Consider the following 22,588-nt stretch of genomic DNA (forward strand, 5'->3'; position numbering starts at 1 on the left):
TCTCAAAGTTTCACTCCTTTCACCCTAAAGACCTTTGCCGAAATACAGCTGGTGCTGCCTAGGGCCCTTACCCCCTTAGTTCTCCTCTTAGAAGGGCTTCCACTTAGAAATGCTTCCTGGACTGCTCAAGTTTGGATTAAATGCACCTTCTAAGTGTTTGATAAGCAACGTTTCTGAAAGTATAGATTGATGAGCTGCAAACCACCAGTCTGTGACAGGATAATTATAGAAGTTACAATTGCTGACATACTTTTATTCTATTTTACACAGATAATAGCCATGGATTAGCAGTTTGTTTGTTTTTTTAATTGGTTCTTCACCACAGAGTTTGAAAGACACTGTCCTATGGTATAATATTTGTATCACAATACCTGCTATTCTAATTATCTACCTTTATATGTTTCCCTCCTTGAATGTAAGCGCTAAGATTTCAGGAGCAATGTCTAGTTTTTAACAGTAGCCCCACAGTGCCTGGCACATCACATATAGAACTTAAGAATACTATTTTTTTTTTTTTTTTTTTTTGCGATATGTGGGCCTCTCACTGTCGTGGCCTTTCCCGTTGCCGGATGCGCAAGCTCAGCGCCCATGGCTCACGGGCCCAGCCGCTCCGCGGCATGTGGGATCCTCCCGGACCGGGGCACGAACCTGTATCCCCTGCATCGGCAGGCGGACTCTCAACCACTGCGCCACCAGGGAGGCCCAAAAATACTATTTTGGTGAATGGAAATAACTAACTTTAGAAAAGCAGTGGTAGAAAATATCAGTTTGAAGTCTTTGAATGTCCCAGCTAGCCGTCTCTGTGCAAATTGTTTTCCCTGAAATCAGATAAAACTAGTTTCTATAGGATGAAAGAAGAGTTACATTGAGACATTTCTTTAAGAAGCAACAAGTAAAAGAGTTAAGAAATTTGAATGTTCCCACAGTCTTTGAGCAGGTGGTGGAGTTACATACCCTCTCCCCACAGGGGGGGAATATATATATAGATGTATATACATGCACACAGTATTTGCATACAATATAACAGATTGCTTAAGAACACACGCTCTAATTTAGTTATTTTCAATATTTTTGGTCTCAGTATTCCTTGATGCTCAAAAAATATTTAAGTTCCCAAAGAGCTTTTGTGGGTTATGTATTTTCATGTCTGCCATATTAGAAATTCAACCTGAGACTTAAAAAAAAAGAAAAAAATATAGAGGCACATATTCCATTAGCTGCAGCCATCAAAACAGTAATGTTAGAAAATGTCATTTAGCCTTTGAAAAATCCGTTGAGTATCTTTCTAAAAGTACATATTAATAGTTCTACATACAAAATTCCAAATTTTATATTTTCAAGGAATGGTATTTTGCATATCAATAGTTGCCTATATATATATAGGCAAATATATATATATATATATATATATGTCCCAAATAAGGAGTATGTGTGTATCAGTATAAGACTGGGCTAATTTTATCTTTATTAGTCATAGTCATCTTCATCTTCCTCAGTTTCTTCATTTTCCTCTGTTGAATTTACAGCTGCTTCTTGTGCAGCCCTGAAAGCCTGCTCCTCTTCCACACTAGGGTCATCCATTTCTGTAATTTCTGGTCCACTGGGGTACTCTTGATAAACTGGTGGTGGAACTGGAGGTGTATAGCTGTCTGGACTATATTTATGACCCCAGCCTATGTAGAAATTTTCAAACTTTCTGTAAGTTAAAAAAAAATGTAGATCATTGTATAATTTTTCAGTAAGAAAAATTGATCCTTCTTTTCTGTAAGGATAAGGTACTTAGAGTATGATAGTCCCATAATGTTAAAACAGTACAGTATATTTTAAATGCATTAGAGATGAAATATCCTTAAATGATTCTTTTACCACAGGGAATTACTATGATCCAAACTGCTTAAGCTGGTTAAGAAAACATAGGGCCAGACCCTGTCAAAATGTACCCCACACCTGGACCACAGCCTTTCATCTTTTAATTATTTTCAGAAAAACAAAGCAACGAAATTCAAAATTACATACCTTCCTTAGAGTTAGAAAGAATTAAGAAGTTGCCAACCTTGAAAACTCTTGGCTGGGTGAGAAGTAGGACTTGTGGTTAACAACCTATGTGTGATTTTTCAGGTCCATCCTTGAGCAATTACAAAAGCTTTACCTAGTTAGGCCTCACGGGGGGAAAACTGCCCTCTCCACCCCAGACTTGGTGCATAGCCAGTGCACTGCAATCTCTAAGAGAGTGTTGTGGTCAAGGATTCTGGCCCCTCTGGCCTGTCATGCTCTTAACACAATTGTGTTCCTGGCCCAGGTGCCTTCATTCCCAGGCCTCTTCATCTGAGGCCTTCAGCAGAGGTCTTCTTCAGGCCCCTTTGCCAAGGCTTCCTAATGACGGTTGGGTGAGAGAAGGGAAGACCTTATAGACACTTGCCCTACTCTTGACTCAGTACCCAGTACTTTTCCCTAGCCCTCCCCACCTTTCTCTGGTCACAGGTCCTTAAAACTGCAGGAGCCCTATGTGGGGACTTGCTTGTCATTGAGATGACCCCACAACTCTGCTGACCCATCTGACCTTCCACCAGTGTGCCATTCCATGGGGGTAAATGGAACGGGGTGGGGGAATCAGTCCTTCAACTTGGTTATACCATCACAGTAAGTGATTAAAGGCTTAACATTTTCATTTCTGGCTTGTTGCTTTAATGGCTACTCTGACATATGACCGCTCAGCTCTCCAGCTCAGCCGAGCTTCTGACACTAGGTTATTAAGTAAGAAATGGAAGCATAAGACAAATGAAAGTATGCTCTGGGTGAGGAATTAAAGGACGTTTACTATCCTCTTATCCTAACTCTTTTGAAAGTGATAGCCTAAATCATACATATTTTAAATTATCTTTTATCAAGATATCCAACAAAAATGATGAGATTTAAATTAAATACTGCTTAGAATTACCTCCATGAAATGAATATCAATTACTCAAATTATCATAGAATAAAAAACATATTTTAGCCCCATCAATTGGATAATTCAGATGAAAAGGCAGAAGTCTGAATTACTCTAATGTTCTAAATTTGATGCTTTGTTGTATAAGATGGATGTTGTTTGAATTAATCTTATGCCATACACACTTGACATTCCAGTGATAACTTATAATTTCCAGAAGTTAAATAATCAAAATAATAGCCTTGTAAGTTGTCACATACTTACTTGCCATTGGAAAAGGCATATGCTCCAGTCCAAAGGTTGGATCTAAGGACTGCAATAGCATATTGAGGAATGAGATTTGAGGATAACCGTGTTGTCCAAGGCGGTATATTCTGGATCTCTGTAAACCAAAGAGAAATTCAAAATAGACTTAACTCCTAAATAGGCAAGGATATACTGTGTAACAGAAAAGCTGTATTTATAAATCTTAAAATACACACCTGACATAAAGTTAAAACATTAGCAGCTTAACATAAGAGCAGGAGGGTATTATATGAACGTTGTGTAAAAATGAAATTTGAAAAAAAAAGTGTGTGTATACATTTATATAGATATATATACACACACACATATGTGTGTGTATATATATATATATATTTGTGTGTGTTTATATGTGTGTGTACATTTGTAAAGCAGAGAAAATAAGTTTTACAAGAGGAGGCCTATGTGGCGGAGGGAAAAATACGTGATGACCAAATCATTATTACGAAAGAGAGCTAGGGTTATAAGCATGAATGCCCCAAAACTGAATAGGAAGAAAAAAAGAATATGAAAGCAATAGTAGATTAGAAAAAAACCAAAAACAGTACCTCATATTTTAGCTATGTCATGTGTTTATGATCTGTAGAATGCAAAACAAGAATGATAAAAAAGATAGCTATCAGCATTTCCACTAAGAGGTAGAGCCACCTAATACTTCCTCTGCCGTGCACTCCTGCAACCTCTGTCCTAGACAGTTCTTGGTAGGGCCAGCTACATTACATTCTTTATTCCTACCATGTACTGTAGTGTGTGTGTGTGTGTGTGTGTGTGTGTGTGTGTGTGTACACAGGTTTCTCCCGCTATCCAAAAGTAGAGCATTCCTATGAAACCTTTTTTAAGCTGAAATGACAAAGAGCAAAGAAGCAATTACCTTAGGACACATCTTGCTAATGGATTGACAAGGTTAAGAGAGAAAGCATAGAAGCTCACAAGCACAGTTCAAAGCTATGGCAACTTGATGCTGAGATGCTGAGTGTAGTTCCTGGAGAAGGAGCTTGGAGGTGCCCCTCCGACAGATTGAAGTGTGTGCTACTTCTATAACTGCTCACTGCAAAGCAAGAGCTGAACGCTATTTTTGCCTTTTTTTTTTTTCTTCGTAAAAGAGAAAATCCTCTGGATTTCTATCAGTGAAAATACGTGCTAATGTAGTTCTCTCATAAAAGCAAAGTGGTGTAAGTCTATCTTTTGAAAAGCAGGAAATACCTGTGTATATATACATATATAGTATCAATATAGAGAGAGTATTTGGTATATATATTAAAATATATATTACACTGTATACATACATAGTACGGCATACCTTGTTTTATTGTGCTTAACAGGCATGGAGTTTTTTACAGATTGAAATTTTGTGGCAACCCTGCATCAAGCAAGTCTGTTGACACCATTTTTTCCAGCAGCATTTGCTCACCTCGTGTCTCTGTAACATTTTGGTAATTCTCTCAGTATTTCAGACTTTTTCATTATTATTGTATTTGTTATGGTGATCTGTGATCTTTAATGTTACTATTGTAATTGTTTTGGGGTACCACAAACCATGCCCATGTAAAACAGAGAACTTAATTCTATAAATATTGTGTGTGTTCTGACTGCTCCAACAATGGTGGATTATGTCGTGCACCAGGAACTAATATTGTGCTGTAGGTCAATTATACTTAAAAAACAAACAAAAAAGCTCATAAAAAAAGAGATCAGGTTTGTGATTACTGGAGATGGTGGGTTGTCGGAGGTGGAATTGAAATTGAAGGAAGGGGGTCAAAAGGTACAAACATCCTAATAAGTAGGTACTAGGGATGTCATGTACAACATGATTAATATAATTAACACTGATGTGTGTTATATATGAAAGGTGTGAATAGAGTAAATCCTGAGAGTTCTCGTCACATCACAAGGAAAATTTTTTTTCTTTTTTCTTTTTTAACTATATGAGATAATGGTTGGTGACTAAACTTATTGTGGTTATCATTTTGTGATGTATTTTAGTCAAATCATTATGTCTTACACCTTAAACTTATACAGTGCTGTATGTCAATTATATCAATACAACTGGAAGGAAAAAATAAATAAATGGGAGAATTTAACAAATAAAATTTAAAAAAGAAAACCTGGAAAGGATTCACCTTTCTAGATGCCATTAAGAACATATATGATTCATGGGAAGTGGTCAAAATGTCAACATTAACAGGAGTTTGGAAGACATTGATTCCAACCTTCATGGATGACTTTGAGGGGATCAAGACTTCAGTTGGAGGAAGTAATTGCAGATGTGGTGGAAATAGCAAGAGAACTGTAATTAGAAGTGGTGCCTGAAGATGTGACTGAATTGCTGCAATCTCATGATAAAACTTGAATGGATAAGGAGTTGCTTCTTATGGATGAACAAAGACAGTGGTTTCTTGACATGGACATGGAATCTACTCCTGGTGAAGATGCTGTGAAGATTGTTGAAACGAATACAAAGGATTTACAATATGACATAAACTTAGTTGATAAAGCAGTGGCAGAGTTTGAGAAGATTGACTTCAATTTTCTACTGTGAGTAAAATGCTATCAAACACCTTTGCATGCTACTAAGAAATCGTTTGTGAAAGGAAGAGTCAATGTGGTAAACTTCCTTGTCGTCTTATTTTAAGACCCCAACCTTCACCAACCACCACCCTGATTAGTCAACAGCCATCAACATCAAGGCAAGACTCTCCACCAGTAAAAAGATTATGAGTCGCTGAAGGCTCAGATGATGGTTAGCATTTTTTAGCAATATAATATTTTTTCTTCCAGTTTGATCTCTTTTTCTTTGAGTTTGCATGTATATTTGTTTTTTGAACTATAATTGACCTACAACACTGTGTTAGTTCCTGTTACACAACATAGTGATTTTTTTTCTATACATTTCAAAATGATCACCACGACAAGTTTAGCCACTTTGTATGTCACCATACAAAGACCTTTTTATTTGGACTATTCCCCACACTGTACATTTCATACCCTTGACTCATTTATTTTGTAACTGGAAGTTTGTACCTCTTAATTTCCCTCACCTAATTCTCTCATCCCCCCACAATACAGTGTTTTTTAATTAAGGTATGTACATATTTTGGGAAATAATGTTATTGCACACTTAATAGACTACAGTAGAGTGTAAATAAAACTTTCATATGCACTGGGAAACCAAAAAATTATTGACTCACTTTATTGCAGTGGTCTGGAATTTATCCCTCAATACCTCCAAAGTTTGCTTGTATGTACATGTGTACATACTTATGTATGCCTATACGCACACACGTGCGTGCGCACACACACACACACACATATAGTGTGTAAAATTACCTAAATCTTCAGAGATTGGTGTCAAGAGAGGAGGTCCTACTTCCTGTTCTATGGAGTCAGGCTCTTCTCTTTCTTCTTCTTCTGCTTCTGCTTCTGCTTCTGCTGCTTCTTCCTCCTCACTTTTTTGTAAGGGGTTGAACCAATTACAGCGACCCTGGGTATAAATATTGGAAGATTTAGTAGTCTAACAAGGACCTTAAAATATCAAAATATTCTTTTGGATTGAAGTAATTATCTGCATGACATCCCATTATGTGGCATATTGATCATTCATTCAGCATATATTTACCAAAAGCTGTTTTGATCAATGTTATTTTAAGCAAAGACTGTACTATTTATTTCAAGAATCTGCCCACTTCTTGAAGTTACAGAACATTTATATATTAAAATCATTAGAACCTTAGTGAAAAAAGGTAATCATTTTACTGATTTATGTGAAGGTAACGTACTGTTATTATTATTAATACCAAAAATGTGATAATAAGATTAGGTATGGAGCTTGGGGCTTATAATTTCTCATTTAATTAACTCATCTAGAGGTATTTAAGAATATCTCTTATGTACATCAAAGTGTAATGAAGATTTTCTACCTGCAGGTGAGACAATTTAACAGATTGATTAAGAGTATGGACTCTGGATCCATTCTGCCCATTCATATCTGACCCTGTTGTTTATTAGCTATATTCCCCTTGTGACATTTCCTAAACCCTCTGCCTTAATTTCGTCATCTGTAAAATAAGGATATTAGTCTTTCATACAGTTGTGAGTTTTAAATGAGATAATACATATAAAGTGCTATTAAGAACAACTGGCAGAATAGGTTCTATATAACTGTTATGGAACACTGTTTACTTGTTTTTGTTAGAATCTTTTATCATTCTTGGCAAAAAAAAGTTCCTTGTATTATAAAAATAGAATAAAAGAACTCCTACCAAAATTAATGTACCATCTATATTTAACATATAAAAAATAATTTCACAACACACCTAAATCTAAATCCTTATGTAACTTGTCAAATACTCCATAGAAATATTTATTTTATTTACATTTGGATCACATGTTTATACTACTTGGCAAGTATACAGTACTCTGTGTTTTCGCTAGGTTTTTTAATTGTCTCTGTCTGGAGTCTGAAGGCCTTTGTCTTGTATATATTGTATGCATTGTAGACAGAATTTAATAAATATTTGCTGAATGGATGATAGATTGAGAATTGCAAGGCCCCTACCTGGGGGAGTATATGTTGTACATGATGAACCCAATTGGATAGGGATTCCACTAGATCAATCACTTGGATGCCTTCAAAATCAGGGTTTTCTTCAAAGCTATCTCGCCTGCCTTCTGTTTCTTCCTCCTCTTTTCCTTCTTCTTCACCAAAATGATAGAATCCTAGAGGGGAGACCTGCGTCCCTGCTGAAATTCTGGCAATTTGTGCTCGTAAGTAATTGCTCTCATTTCCTGGGAAGGGTGGGTAGCTTATGATGGGGGTATCCAATCGCCCAGTGAGAAATTTCTTGATTTTTCTTGCAATAACAATTTGTGCAGGTGTAACTGCTGGTAACTTCACCCATGGTCTTCCTGGTTCATTGCAAACAAAATAGACATATTTGTTGGCACCTGTTCTGCTTTCTTCCTTTGGAGTAGCCTGTGGGGCCTTGGAAAAGGACCTCGGTAATTCACCTTCATCAGCTTCATTGTCTCCATTGTCCCTCTCTTCAGCTTCATCTTCCTCTTCCACCTCCTCTTCATCTTCTCCCTCACGGAATTCCACTTCAGCTACAATATAATTCATTTCCAGACCTAAGATCTTACCCCAGAAACGACATTTTTGGATTGGGTGGGTGTCAGTAAGCTGCTTGAGGGCAAGAAATATGCGATAAGTCTCATCTGTGCCCAAACCGACTCCAGCTTGTTCAAAATAAAAAGCCGACTCCATTACATTTGGAAGAGAGTGTTCTGCCTGGGAATACAATTGCTGTGATTAATATTTTATCCATAAGAGAACTGTTTGCAGTCTACATTAATGTGATCCCTATTTTTTTAAAAACCATGACATTTTTCACAGAACTAGAACAATTAATTCCAAAATTTATATGGAACTACAGAAGACCCAGAATTGCCAAAGCAATCTGAGGAAAAAACAAAGCTGGAGGTATAACCCTCCCAGACTTCAGACAATATTACAATGCTATAGTAATCAAATCAGCATGGTTTTGGCACAAAAGCAGACATATAGATCAATGGGACAGAATAGAGAGCCCAGAAATAAACCCACACACCCATGGCCAATTAATCCACGACAAAGGAGATAAGAATATACAATGGGGAAAAGACAGTCTCTTCAGCAAGTGGTATTGGGAAAGCTGGACAGCTACATATAAATCAATGAAATTAGTACACTCCCTCACACCATATACAAAAATAAACTGAAAATGGCTTAAAGAGCTGAATATAAGTCACAACACCATAAAACTCCTAGAAAAGAACATAGGCAAATCATTCTTGGACATAAATCATAGCAATATTTTCTTAGATCAGTCTCCCAAGGCAAAAGAAATAAAAGCAAAAATAAACAAATGGGACCTAATCAAACTTACAAGCTTTCGCATAGCAAAAGAAAATATTAACAAAACAAAAAGACAACCTAGGGAATGGGAGAAAATATTTGCAAATGATGCTGCCGACAAGGGGTCAATATCCAAAACATACAAACAATTTATACAACTCAATATCAAAAATCAAACAACCCAATCAGAAAATGGGCAGAAGACCTAAATAGACATTTCTCCAAAGAAGATATACAGATGGCCAACAGGCACATGAAAAGATGCTCAAAATCACTAATTATTAGAGACTACAAATCAAAACCACAATAGGTATCACCTCACGCTGGTCGGAATAGCTATCATCAAAAAATCTACAAGGAGAAAAGGAACTCTCCTACGCTGTTGGTGGGAATGTAAATTGGTGTAGCCACTAAGGAAAACAGTATGGAGGTTCCTTAAAAAATTTTAAATAGAACCACCATATGATCCAGCAGTTCCATGCCTGGGTATGTATCTGAAGAAAACAAAGACACTAACTGCAAAAGATACGTGCACCCTGATGTTTATAGCAGCACTATTTACAATAGCCAAGATATGGAAACAACCCAAGTTCCCATCAACAGACGACTGGTTTAAGAAGATGTGGTATGTGTATACAATGGAATGCTACCCAGCCATAAGAATGAACTATTGCCATTTGCAGCAACATGGATGGACCTCGAGAATATCATACTAAGTGAAGTAAGACAGGGGAAGACAAATATTATATATCACTTACATGTAGAATCTAAAAACTAATGTAAATGAATCTATATACAAAACAGAAACAGACTCACAGACACAGAAAACAAATTTATGGTTACCAAAGGGGAAAGGGAGGGGAGGGATAAATTAAGAGTATGGGATTAACAGATACAAACTATTATACATAAAATAGATAAGCAACAAGGATTTATTGTATAACACAGGGAACTATATTCAATATCTTGTAATAACCTATCATGGAAAAAAAAAGTCCAACATCCTCTCCTTATAAGAAATATTTAAGTGGCCCCTTTACTATCTTGAAATAATAAAATATAGCATACAGTAATATGTATAAAATAGACAACCAATAAGAACCTGCTGTAGTAAAAAATAAAATAAAATTCAAAAAACATTAAAAAATAAAAAAATTAAATGCCATATTTGCCAAATAAATAAATAAATATAGCAAAACCTACCTACAGATATTTAGAAAATAATTTTTATAAATATATGTTTTTATATATTATCATACATTTACTAAATATTTATAATATGGATATGGTAAGATATAGGGTAAATAAAAATCAATATGGGTGTAATATACAGGATAAATAAAAGGAATGCATAATAAGATAAATGCTCAGGCATGACTACATTTGAAGACATAATTTAGTTAGATGCTTGCTTCTACTTATGATAAATAATTTGATAAATAATTTAAAATGAGAAAAGCAGAAATAATTCCAAAAAAAATACAGGAAAATAAAAAGAGTCTCAAGTGAACTCTAGAAAAACATTTTTGAGAAAGTAGAAAATAACCTTAACTGAGCTAGGGATAACTTGGCAAGACAACCTTTAGATCCTGAGAAATTAAGAGCACTTTGCTATTCTTACAAATGATCTGCTCTTATTTGTATTATAACTTGAGTTGAAAAATAGAGTGTCAAAATAAGCATAATGACTTTTTTCAATCCTAATCTCATCTGATTGTAAGACTGTTTCTTTGGGATCTATTGCACCACGTGCTCTGATCCTACTCTGTCTTCTATAACTATTTCTTCTTAGTCTTTTTAATTAATTGAGGCCTAAATATTGGTGTCCTCAAAATTTCAGTCATCTCATCATTCAGCAGTTTATGCTTAGAAGATTTCTCCCACACCAACCCAAGTGATATGTGGTTTTAAAAATCTACTTCTCTCACTCTGACTCTCCTCTGACATTTCACACCCTTATTCCTAGCCAGCTACGAGAACCTTCAATCTGAATAATTTCCAAAGATATCACCATCACTCAGTTTCCCAAACTAGAAAGTTCAGTCATCCTTGCTCCCTCTGACTCCCTTGACTCTCATGTTTAGTTAAAGTCCTATTGATTCCACCACCTAAAAAGCTGTTGGCATTATCCCCTCCTCTTTAACATGCTAGTCTCCACCCGGACTACTCGTCCTGTCACAGAAGTCTTCTAATACTGTCTTCCTTGTCCCCATTCAAACCCTTCTTCTTTCATTCTGCTCCACATTACTACCAAAGTTATGTTCCTAAACCATAAGTCAGACCATGCTTTCTCTACTAAAAGCCTCTATGAATTTCCCACTGTACGCAAGAGATCAATTTCTTATCAACACACGGTGAGCAGTCTAGCTTTAAAGCACCTTGCTTGCTTCATTTCCTTCACTCAAAATCCCTCAAATCTGAAGTCAGTTTCCCAAATGCTAAATAATCTCTCTTGACATTTTATTGTGCTTTTGGCCCAGAATTTTATGCCTTATAGTCTTCACCTGGTGAACTTCTACTTATCCTTCATGATCCAAATGAAATATCACTGCCATTACAAAGCACTGCCCAGACCCTAATAGCAGAGTTAGTTGCTCATAGCTTGTCGAAACAATGCAGTAGTAACTGCTACTATTCATTAAGTTTCTAGGATGTGCCAGATCCTTTATATATAGGACCTCTACCCCTCAAGTTGTTGCCATGTGATTATCCCTGAGGCTTGGAAAGGTTTAGTCATTTAGAGTCACACAGGGAATAAGTGATTGAACTAGGATTCAAATTCAGATTTAATTCAAAAGCCCCTGTTCTTTCCACCATATCACTATTACTGCAGTAGTCAAATAACTTTAATCTTTTTTTACCTCTTTCACTAGACTGTGACCAACATAAAGTTAGAAAAGTCTTTTTTATGTGTATATCTCAGTACCTAGCATGCAGTAGGTATGTTTGCAAATCAATGGGTGAATTCAGGAATAAATGAATGCTGAAGACTAAGAACAGGAATTCTGGTGTGGTCAAAGACATGAATAGAAATATTAATACTCTAAACATATCATTCTGGGACAGAGTTCCAAGAGCTACCTGTCTTCCTGTTCCTGAATCTTTCTACTCTCTGAGGTACAACTTTTGCGTACGCGGGCCTCTCTCACTGTTGTGGCCTCTCCCGTTGCGGAGCAACAGGCTCCGGACGCGCAGGCTCAGCGGCCATGGCTCACGGGCCCAGCCGCTCCGCGGCATGTGGGATCTTCTGGACCCGGGCACGAAGCCGTGTCCCCTGCATAGGCAGGCGGACTCTCAACCACTGTGCCACCAGGGAAGCCCTCTGAGGTAGAACTTTTTATCTTCATCTGATGACTTGGTTCATCCTTTCTCTAAAACCAATCCTACTCTTTATTAGGAGGAATTGATGGAATCTGGTTAAGAGGCTCAGGTTCCAGGATCAAAACAGCTTATCTGTATTCTCATCCCAAAACCTAGTTCAGAACGCAGATCCCTGCCTTGTAATACTGTGCCTATAGATAGTGCAGTGCCCTATTTTCATACTGGAGTCGAACCTTCTTTGATAAACTCCTGCATGAGAGTGCCTGCCTCTGTTTGATCCCCACATGCTGTTTGCCGCCAGACTTGTCAATACTATATATATGTGGCTACATAATCAAGTGTTTGGAGTAAGGTATTTTCAGAAAAGGTCAGCCAATATCAAATCCTTGACACCTATCACTTGTTCCTTCTGAGTATTCTATATCTCACTGTGTCAATTTGTGTCTCCCTATAACAGCTAAGGAGTTCTAGAGGGTAAACCTACGCCTCCTCTTTCTTTGACTGAACTCTATGTCCTTTTCTGAACATATGTTACTCCAAACATCAAATTTGCAAGTATGAGGACAGTTTTGAATAGTCTAGTAGTAACAGAACATAGAAGCTCAGTAGATGTACATTATAAATTACTCAGTAGAATAAATTGCAAATATGCAGGCATTTAGGAAACAGTAGCGCATACTGATTTGGAAGTAAAATTTCAGTAATACGGCTGATTTTATTCTCGAATGATACCTTTTTATCTCTGTCACCAACTTTGTAAATATTTTCAGCAATTTATCTATGGGGATTAAAAGAAATATTTTATTTCTCTCCTCTTCTGTCTCATTGACATAATATATATACTGTCAAGACACAATATGAAGAAGTAGCCTTGGAAGAGAAGCAAATGACATTAGAAGTTCTTTTAATTTTCCCAGTAAATTAAAGGGGAAAATATGCAACTTGATTTAAAGCCTAATTTTAAATTATGTGACATTTATTCATTCACTCAGCAAATATTTAATAAGAAACAGCTACACACTCAGATCTGTACCAGGTACTTTGGAGAATATAAAAGAGGAAGAAAACATTTTTTCTGATATCAAGCAGTTTAACCCTACAAACATATAAAACAGCTAAGCCTCTGAAATACTAAAACACTGTGTGAAAACATAAGAAACTCTAACCAAGGAAATGAGTGGTGTGAAATGAGGCCGCAATACTATTTAGTAAGCTATAAAAGGCAGTGGATATGAATTTAAAGCCACACCCCACTAACCTCAAAACCCTAAGGTTGATCTATTCAGATTTATAGGAGTGACTTACTATTTCATCTTCCATTTCTTGGTCAGCTCCTTCTGAATTTCCCTGGAGAAAAAGAGCTTTTTGCTTCTCTGCTGTTTCATAGGCTGGAAGCATCTCATTCTCATTTTGGAGCGTATCCAGTTTTATACTAAAGTGTTCCATCTTCACATCTTGGCTAACATTTTCAATGATGTCCACAGCATTTTCAGGACGCTTATCTAAGACCTTGGTCAGCATTTCAGAAAGATGATCATATCTACCCAAAAAGAGAAAATTCCAGATAATAACCCTGTCAAAAGCATTTGAAAAATATTTCATGCATTCTCAGTGGGTTTTTAGGAAACTTCAAGAACTCGAAGACTTTAGAGATTTTTAGTGGAAAAACACAGTAACTTCTACCACTGCCAAGAAAAGCTTTGAGAATAAAATAAATCAAAGCAAGTTCTCTATGGTTTTTTTTTTTTTTTTTTTTTTTTGGCAGTGCTGCGTGGCTTATGGGATCTTAACTTCCTGACCAGGGATTGAACCCGCACACCCTGCATTGGAAGGCGAAGTCTTAACCATTGGACCGCCAGGTTAGTTTTTTATTTTTTCTTTAATATCTGTATCTATCTAACAGATCTTAAGAATGTCAAAGAAGGGCTTCCCTGGTGGCGCAGTGGTTGAGCGTCCGCTTGCCGATGCAGGGAACGCGGGTTCATGCCCCGGTCCAGGAGGATCCCGCATGCCGCGCAGCGGCCGGGCCCGTGAGCCGTGGCCGCTGGGCCCGCGCGTCCGGAGCCTGTGCTCCGCAATGGGAGAGGCCGCAACAGTGAGAGGCCCGCGTACCGCAAAAAAAAAAGAATGTCAAAGAAAAATATGTAGATTATATGGGCAACCAATGTGAAGGCCAGTTTACAAATATTATATATGAAGAATATCATATTCTTTCTCAAAATATTGCTATTTTTATAAATGAACAGAAATATTATGACTGGCAAAAAAGAAGCAAGCAATTATTTTCTGTAGGCTTTTTATTCAACAATGTGAAATTTTGTATTTTAGGCAAATATTGTTTTAATTGCAACGACAACAAAAAAACAGCTTTCATGGCTGTCATAGGTCTGCGTATAGGAGATGGAGTTAAAGTTGTCCTTTACTAAAAGCCATTTTTAACTACAGGCTCTGAAGCACTTAGAAAATAATAGTGAATATTATGGAAGGTAGTCATTTGTTACCTCAGAGACTTAATATTTGGAAATTAAATTAAATTTAGCTATTTAAGTAATGTCAGTTACAAAATCATTCAGCAAACAAAATTTTCCCGTTTTTTGTTTTGTATTCAGTTTTAAATTGTGAACTTTCAAGTGTTTATAATGAGCTCTTTTGGCATTTTATCAAAGTTCGTAAATTCATGCTTGTTATTTAACCCAGGGAATTGTGACAAGAAGTTTATATCAGTAATTCAAATAGAATCCACTGCTAAGCAGCAAATCACATCCCTGAAACATAAGTAAATTGTAGTTAAAAACAGTAATTTATAAATAATATTTTAATTTGGGTTTTGTGAAGATTTCTCACATCAAATATTCATTGGTTTCTTATTCTTCAGACTTTAAAATTATACCTCATATTTTTAAAAGCCAAGTAATAGCTACAAACATTTGCCACATACTGTATATTGAATGGGCATTCATTTAATGTTTGCTGATTAATCAGGAGGCATCTCAGCAAATTACGTGGTGGATTAACTAGATTCAAAAGGTCCAGGCTGTATTTCCTGTACTTCCATTCATTAATTCATTCTTTATTCAGTAAATAGCTGATAGCACTGTGCTAGGCATTAAGTATATAGTGGTGTACAAAACTCACATGGCCCCTGAACTCTGAAGGCCTGCACTTAAGTGGGAGAGTCAGACATTAAATATAAGTCTGTAAGTCTATGTACAATTATAAATGGCCTTACGTGCTATGAAGGAAAGAACAGGCAGTTATAATAGAGTTCTGTGGAAGTTGACTTCTAAAAGATGAGAAGCCAGCCAGGCAAAGACTTAGAAAGACTTAGGGCAGAAGCCTTTCAGGCACAGGGAGCAGCGTGGGAACTGAAGAGGCCATGTGGCTAAAGCATAGTGAGGGAAAGGTAAGAGTCAGTGAGTGCTGTAAGCCAGAGAAATCTTGAGCAAATTAATTTTTCCATGACTCAGTTCCCTCACTTAAAAAACAAGTGGATTGTATTAGATGTTTTCTCAAGTCCCTTCTAGCTCTAAAATTCTGTTGACTCTATTGTTATGTAACCCTGGCAGCAAGAATCTCTAGAAATCTATACTCAACGATAAGATCTGAATTTTAGCTATAATGGGATGGTCAGAACATTCCTGGGCCATTGATCACCACATTTTAAGAGATCTGGATTAAAAGGCATGTATTTTTGAGTAGCCTGTATAGTGACCAATTCTCCTGGTTTGCCTAGGACTGAGAGGTTTCTCAGGATGCAGAACTTTCAGTGCTCAATCAGGACAGTTCCAGGTTAACGCAGGTAATTTATCACCCTAGCACTGGCCTGGGTGGGGACTCAAAACCAAGCCATATAAGCACTTAGAATGCTTAGATTTTGGTAGACAGTCCTTTTTTACAAGCATCTTGGAGAGATGCTTGGACTTCACTGTCTTTATGGTTTCTTTCAAACCCCAGACTCCACAATTCCTAGATTTTATTTCTGTGCACCTAGGGTCTTTAAAGAAGCTAGAAGAATTTCCTTTGAGTCCTATGATACAAGGACTTATTAAGTCACTCTCTCAGTCATACAGACTTTTCAGATATATTTCCATTCACCCTCAGAAACACATCCCCACACAGAGATACTTTCCTTTGCCAAATTTCTCCCCCCAACCCCCTTCCTCCAAGACTTACAGATTTAAGCCCGACTTGCTACTGGACTTTAGTAGGTAAGCCTTAGCATTCTGAATGGCAATCTCAAGCATGCTGGGGGCCACTTCAGAAGCCCCAGACTCAGGCTGATCCAGATCATAGTTACTGTTTGAGTCTTCTTCTTGAAAAATGTCAAATCTCAGCTCTTTCCGTTTAGAGCTGTTGTAGCTCACATCCCTCGGTCCATACAGGTGACATTTGGTTTGCTGAGATTGATGAAAAGTGTTTCCCTCTGATTGGCATGTTTGATGAGGAGTTGATTCTCCTTTAACAGATGATTGTTCCAAATGGTCAAAGTGAGGTGTCCCAGCTTCAGAAATCACACTAGTGGTCTTGTCTGACTGCCATGGTGCCATAAGGTCCTGCACGGCCAGAGCCAGGGGAGGAGTGGAAGAGGGCTCTTGAGATGGGGAAGGTGGAGATGACACACCTGGTCCTACGAGGTCATCCACAGGCGTGCTGGCTCCAGATTGGGGGATCCCAGGAGGGCTGCTCCTGGGCTGGGGTCCAGTTTCCAGCCCCTGCTCCGACTCTGAGGCCTCGGATAACCCAGGTTCAGGATCTTGGGAGGCTGTTACCATTTCTTCCCACGGCCTCCCTGTTTCCCCAAGTTCTTGGTGTTCTATTTTTTGTTTCAGGGGGGTCGAGTCTTCCATGGAAGGAGTCAAGAGAAAAAAAGTTCTGGATGAAGGGGGCGTTCAGATATGGAAGGAGGCAACGCAAGGCAGTGGCTTGGCTTAGGTCTGCTAGGCGATTTCTGGGTCCTAGTTACTCTGCAAGTCGCAGCGTCCTATCTCCATAGCAACCCCGGGCAGGGTTCCCCTAAGAGAAATAACACACATCTGTTGCCAGGATTCTAGGGAGGAGACCAAGAAAGATGAACATCTTAGATCTGTGATTTGGTGGAGCCTCTGCTCCTCTACCTAGCTCAGCCAATCCAATCTGCAGTCCATCAGTCGCGGTTGGAAGCCTGAGAACTGGTCCGACGCAGAGAGGAGGAGCCGCGACCCGGCGGGATGATTTTCAGGGTCTGATAGTTTGATTCAGGTTGCACGTTGAGGAGTGAGTCCTGAATTAGTGGAGGGACAATACATTTACAGAGCACGTGTGTGTGTGTGTGTGTGTGTGTGTGTGAGAGAGAGAGAGAGAGCGAGAGAGAGAGCGAGAGAACGAGAACGAGAACGAGGGAGGGAGGGAGAGAGAGAGAAAGGAGGGATGGAGGGAAGGAGGGAGGGGGAGACCTTGGTAATGTTGAGGTGCAGGCGACAATGAGACTCTAGTGTGCAGAACATCAGAGTCCGAGACTCACTTAGAGGGCAAAGGTGTCTCATCTGTGCCAACCAAACTTGGGCAACTTTTGAACAATAAACAAGGAAGCCCTGATTTTTCGTCTTCTCCCTCATGTGGAATCTGCCGGATGAGTAGGCAGAAAATTACCTTCAAGGAGAAGGCAGTGCAGAAGCTTACCCTATATAAATAGACAATTCATGGGTTACCTGTTTCCTAATAATTGAAATTCAAATTAACCTTAAAGCTATATTAGTATAGTGTAAACTTTATTTGATAATATGAACGTGAATTCATAATTTTGCAATATTTAAGATCATGACTATTAATTCATATTATTCCATCTCCAACATAAAGAAGGTATAGAGGATGGAACCATATCTGGCCTTGACTAAAAACTGTAAATTAAAGTCTTTTTTTTTTAAGATTATAATTTAAAAACATTTTTTTTGGCCACGTGGCTTGTGGGGTTTTTAGCTCCCTGACCATGGGCAGTGACAGCAGAAGAGTTCTAACCACTGGACCACCAAGGAATTCCCTAATTAAAGTCTTTAATGTTAATTTGTTCTGTATCTCTCTCTCTTTTAAAATAAACCAATTAATACTTGATATAACTTCCAATTAGCAACATGTTGGTCATAAATTCTAATTTCATGAAAGAGCACCATACTTACCTCCAACCCCCAAGTTGGTGGGAGAAGCACAGAACTCTTCAATCATTTGTTCAAAGCTGTGGATATTTACCCTTCCCAAAATACACATGGGTTTGCACACACCAAATGTTGCATGTAATTTCTTCTGGTTCAGGGACTCCTTGAAATCAGAGTCCCAGATTAGAACTCTTGGAATAAGACTAGGAAAAACAAAATGAAAGCTAAACTGGAATTATAAATTGGAGATTTTTTGTAATTAATACAAGGGTTGAAGGGGGGATAGCATTTTTTCCCCATCATAGTTCTATTTTCTCCACCCTTGAAGCTGACAAGATATGATGGAGGCTTTTTTCTTGGACTGACAAGCCAGAGCAGGGTGGTAGGACCAGAAGAAAGGCATGATAAGGAACAGTTTTTTGCATCTATGTTCATGAGAGAGCTTAGTTTGTAGTTTTCTTTTCTGCAATGTCTTTGTCTGGTTTTGTTATTAGAGCAATTCTGGCTTCATAGAATGAAGTAGGAAGTATTTCCCCTGTTTCTATTTTCTGGAAGAGATTGTAGAGAATTGATCAAATTCACCTGTGAACCCATCTGGGCCTGTTTTCAAAGATTATTAATTATTGATTCAATTTCCTCATATATATGCCTGTATATGTGTGTGTGTGTGTGTTGGCAGACTGTTTTTCAAGGAATTGTTCCATTTTATCTAGGTTATCAAATTTACGAGCATAGACTTGTTCATAATATCTTGTATTATCCTTTTAATGTCCATGGGATCTCTAGTGATGTTACATCTTTTTTTTTTTTTTGCGGTATGCAGGCCTCTCACTGTTGTGGCCTCTCCCGTTGCGGAGCACAGGCTCCGGGCGCACGGGCTCAGCGTCCATGGCTCACGGGCCCAGCCGCTCCGTGGCATGTGGGATCTTCCCAGACAGGGGCACGAACCCGTGTCCCCTGCATCAGCAGACGGACTCTCAACCACTGCGCCACCAGGGAAGCCCTAGTGATGTTACATCTTTAATTTTCGATTTAGTAATTGCATCTTCTCTCCTTTTATTCTTTTTCTTAGCCTGGCTAGAGGCTTATTAATTGACTGACTTTTTCATAGAAACAGCTTTTGGTTTTGGTGATTTTCTGTTTTCAATTTCATTAATTTCTGCTCTAATTTATATTATTTCCTTCTTTAGCTTACTTTGGATTTAATTTGCTCTTTTTTCTCTAGTGCGCTGAGGTGGAAGCTTAGACAATTGAAGCTTAGGTGATTTAGATCTTTCTTCTTTTCTGATATATGAATTCAATTCTATAAATTTTCCTCTAAGTATTGATTTTGCTGTATCCCACAAATTTTAAGTTACAATTTCATTTTCATTTATTTCAAAATATTTTGATATGTTTTCAGCTATTTTTCTGTTATTGATTTATAGTTTAATTCCATTGTGGTCTGAGAGCAGGCATTGTATGATTTTACTGTTTATTTTCTTTATCCTTTAAATTTGTTGAAGTGCTTTTATAGCCCAGAATGTGGTCTATCTTGGTGAATGTTCCATATGAGCAGAAAGTATATTCTGTTATTGTTGGCTGAAGTAGTCTATAGATGTCAATTACAGCCAGTTGATTGATGGTATTGTTGAGTTCAACTATGTACTTATTGATTTTCTCCTTGCTGGATCTGTCCATTCTGATAGAAATGTGTTGAAATCTCCAACTACAATAGTGGATTCATTTATTTATCCCTGCAGCTTTATCAGTATTTGCCTCATGTATTTTGACCCTCTGTTTTTAGGTGTGTAGCCGTTAATGATTGTTATGTCTTCTTGGAGAACTGATCCCTTATCATTATGTAATGACCTTCATTATCTCCGGTAACTTTCCTTGTTCTGAAGTTGCCTTTGTCTGAAATTAATATAGCCACCCCTAGTTTCTTTTAATGAGTGTTAGCATGGTGTATTTTTGCCCATCCATTTACTTTATTCTATATGTGTCTTTATATTTAAAGTGGGTTTCTTGTAGATAGCATGCTTCAAGACCCCACACTTGTATAGGCCCCTTGCCATGCCCTCTACTTAATTTTGAATTCATAAATTTGCATTCTTTTTCTTAAGAGACCCCCTCCAAATTATATAAGCTTTAGGCACCACAAAGCCTGGATCTGCCCTATTCCTGTATAGGAATCAAGAGGAAGCTCATACAAATAAAAAGTAACACTGTGTCCTGATTTAAATTAATAACTTTATAGATTAACAGTCTAGTTCTCTTGGGTGACCAGCTCTCTTATGTTAGCTTGAGGTGAATGGATGTAATTCATTTATGACTTAGTTAATTTTATGTGCAGTCTTCTATAGAACCCTATTTTACAGTGAGAAATTAACACTTTTGAAAACACATATGTGCTATGTTGTTGATATAGAATATTTTATTTGACCCCTACTGGAACCCCAAACTGTAGGAATTACAGTCCCCAACTCTATCTCAGAGTATTAAAGTAATTTGTCCAAGGTTATACAGCTGGAAAGTTTGCATCTGGGATTTTAAATGAGTTCTTTCTGACTCTAGAGCTCATGGGGCCTCCATACAACACAACTGTAGTGTTCTTTTTATTTTTCCTAAATTGATATTTGATTTTACCAAGATCATCCATAGAATCAAAGCTAGAGATAAGTGTGAGGGATAAGATACTCAGAAACTTTTCAAATAAATTACTTGGTAATAAGAAATTTAACATAATGTACTGCATTTTTCCATTTGCCACACGATAAAAGTATCGATGAGGACTATTTAAAAGAATTGTTCAGCTCTAAATAGGTGGTGGCAACAACATTTTCTTCTGCATAGTAACTTTTCACTTCCTCATACAATTAACATTGCTATTCCTCCTCATACACATCCAAGTGGAAAAATTTGTCATGGGCTTGTGCAAGGGCCAGAAAAATAAAAATAGAGCATGTCCTCTCCTAGCTTCCTGTTTGGCTAATTGTAAACTCAGTTAACATTTTGGGGATGGATTTATAAAATCCATGCAAAAATGCATAGTTTTGCCAAGCATTTGCAAAACAGCAGAATTCCTTAATCCTTAGGCATCAATTTCCACAGCATCTTCCAAATGCCTTAAACTCTGCTCACCCCCATCTGTGACTCTTCTGGCTGCGGCAGGGCCTAGTCATCACAGTCCGGAAAAGCACCATAGGAGTAGCCCTGGCAGCCTTGGTATGCTCTCTGTGCGATGATCGCGTGGTAAAATCTGGGGAGGAACACCAGGATGCCAACAGTCAGAACTGGAAAGGCTCGGTTGGCGCCAACTTGGCTGATGTAGCCTGCCAGCAGGAGGCAACCCGTAATAATGGGAAAAACACCAGTCAAAAACTGTAAGGAGGCGCAGGCAGTGGCCTTATAAGGAATGTTAGTAGGGCTTTTCTTGAACTTTGATATCTCAGGACACCTGGGCATTTTTTCGATGGAACTAGCTTCGGCAGGTAAAGTTTCCTTCTGACAGTTAATGTGTCCATCATCAGTGCTGGAGAGCTTTGAGTATTTCACTTTGCTGCTGGGGATCCCAGCAGACACGTTGGTGGGAGTGGGCACCATAACCAGAAGGGTGGGTGGGGAGCTTGCTCGCCGCCACACAGGGCGGAGGCGTCGAGGCCAGGGCGCCCACCCAACGGCCGCCTGACCATGCGGTGGGTTGCCTCAGCCTCTCTCCTTCATCTGTCTCCCCCTAACTAACTGTTTCTGGGCGACTGCCCTGTTTTTGATGGAATCTGTCTTTTATCATACAAGGTTGACATTACTTTGATAATCTGTTGTTATATTGGCTCTCTTTGTTTATTTTCTTAAGCCAGTTCTAGTAAACTCGCAAATTCCTTTGTGATCGAAAATCTGCATTTTAACAATCCAAACATTCACACTAAAAATTCAGAATCAAAAAAGTAAGTGATAAAGCACTGTCTTGGTTTCCATGAATGTTTTATCTCAACCTCCAGAGAAGGCTTCGTGGGATGTTATTTGACTCCCAGT

The 22,588-nt window shown here is 38.0% G+C and overlaps 1 protein-coding gene and 1 pseudogene across 2 annotated transcripts; both read right to left on the reverse strand.

Annotated features, from left to right (window-relative positions):
• Window positions 1–1,467: 1,467 nt before the first annotated feature.
• On the reverse strand, window positions 1,468–17,293 carry RSPH4A (radial spoke head component 4A). Of its 2 annotated transcripts, XM_007454931.1 has the most exons (6): window positions 16,620–17,293; window positions 13,752–13,986; window positions 7,788–8,519; window positions 6,560–6,713; window positions 3,194–3,311; window positions 1,468–1,696 (listed from the first exon to the last, which is right to left on the reverse strand). In XM_007454931.1, the coding sequence occupies exons 1-6, from the start codon at window positions 17,291–17,293 to the stop codon at window positions 1,468–1,470; spliced, it is 2,142 nt and encodes a 713-aa protein (XP_007454993.1). The 2 variants fall into 2 exon arrangements, with proteins under 2 accessions (XP_007454993.1, XP_007454994.1); XM_007454932.1 differs by lacking the exon at window positions 6,560–6,713 and having other exon boundaries at window positions 1,674–1,696.
• A 4,437-nt stretch (window positions 17,294–21,730) lies between these two features.
• LOC103088366 (transmembrane protein 230 pseudogene) lies at window positions 21,731–22,159 on the reverse strand (annotated as a pseudogene).
• Between the last annotated feature and the right edge of the window lie 429 nt (window positions 22,160–22,588).

Source organism: Lipotes vexillifer, unplaced genomic scaffold (assembly GCF_000442215.2).
Source record: "Lipotes vexillifer unplaced genomic scaffold, Lipotes_vexillifer_v1.1 scaffold58, whole genome shotgun sequence".
Taxonomy (NCBI): domain Eukaryota; kingdom Metazoa; phylum Chordata; class Mammalia; order Artiodactyla; family Lipotidae; genus Lipotes; species Lipotes vexillifer.

Bases quoted from the DNA above. Each gene is read 5' to 3' on its own strand.
- RSPH4A (XM_007454931.1), bottom strand. From the start codon at position 17,293: ATGGAAGACTCGACCCCCCTGAAACAAAAAATAGAACACCAAGAACTT. The intron at 3,312-6,559 runs GTAATTTTACAC...TTTGGTTTACAG, and splicing joins ACCAATCTCTGAAGATTTAG to AGATCCAGAATATACCGCCT. The intron at 1,697-3,193 runs GTAAGTATGTGA...TTTAACTTACAG, and splicing joins TATGCCTTTTCCAATGGCAA to AAAGTTTGAAAATTTCTACA.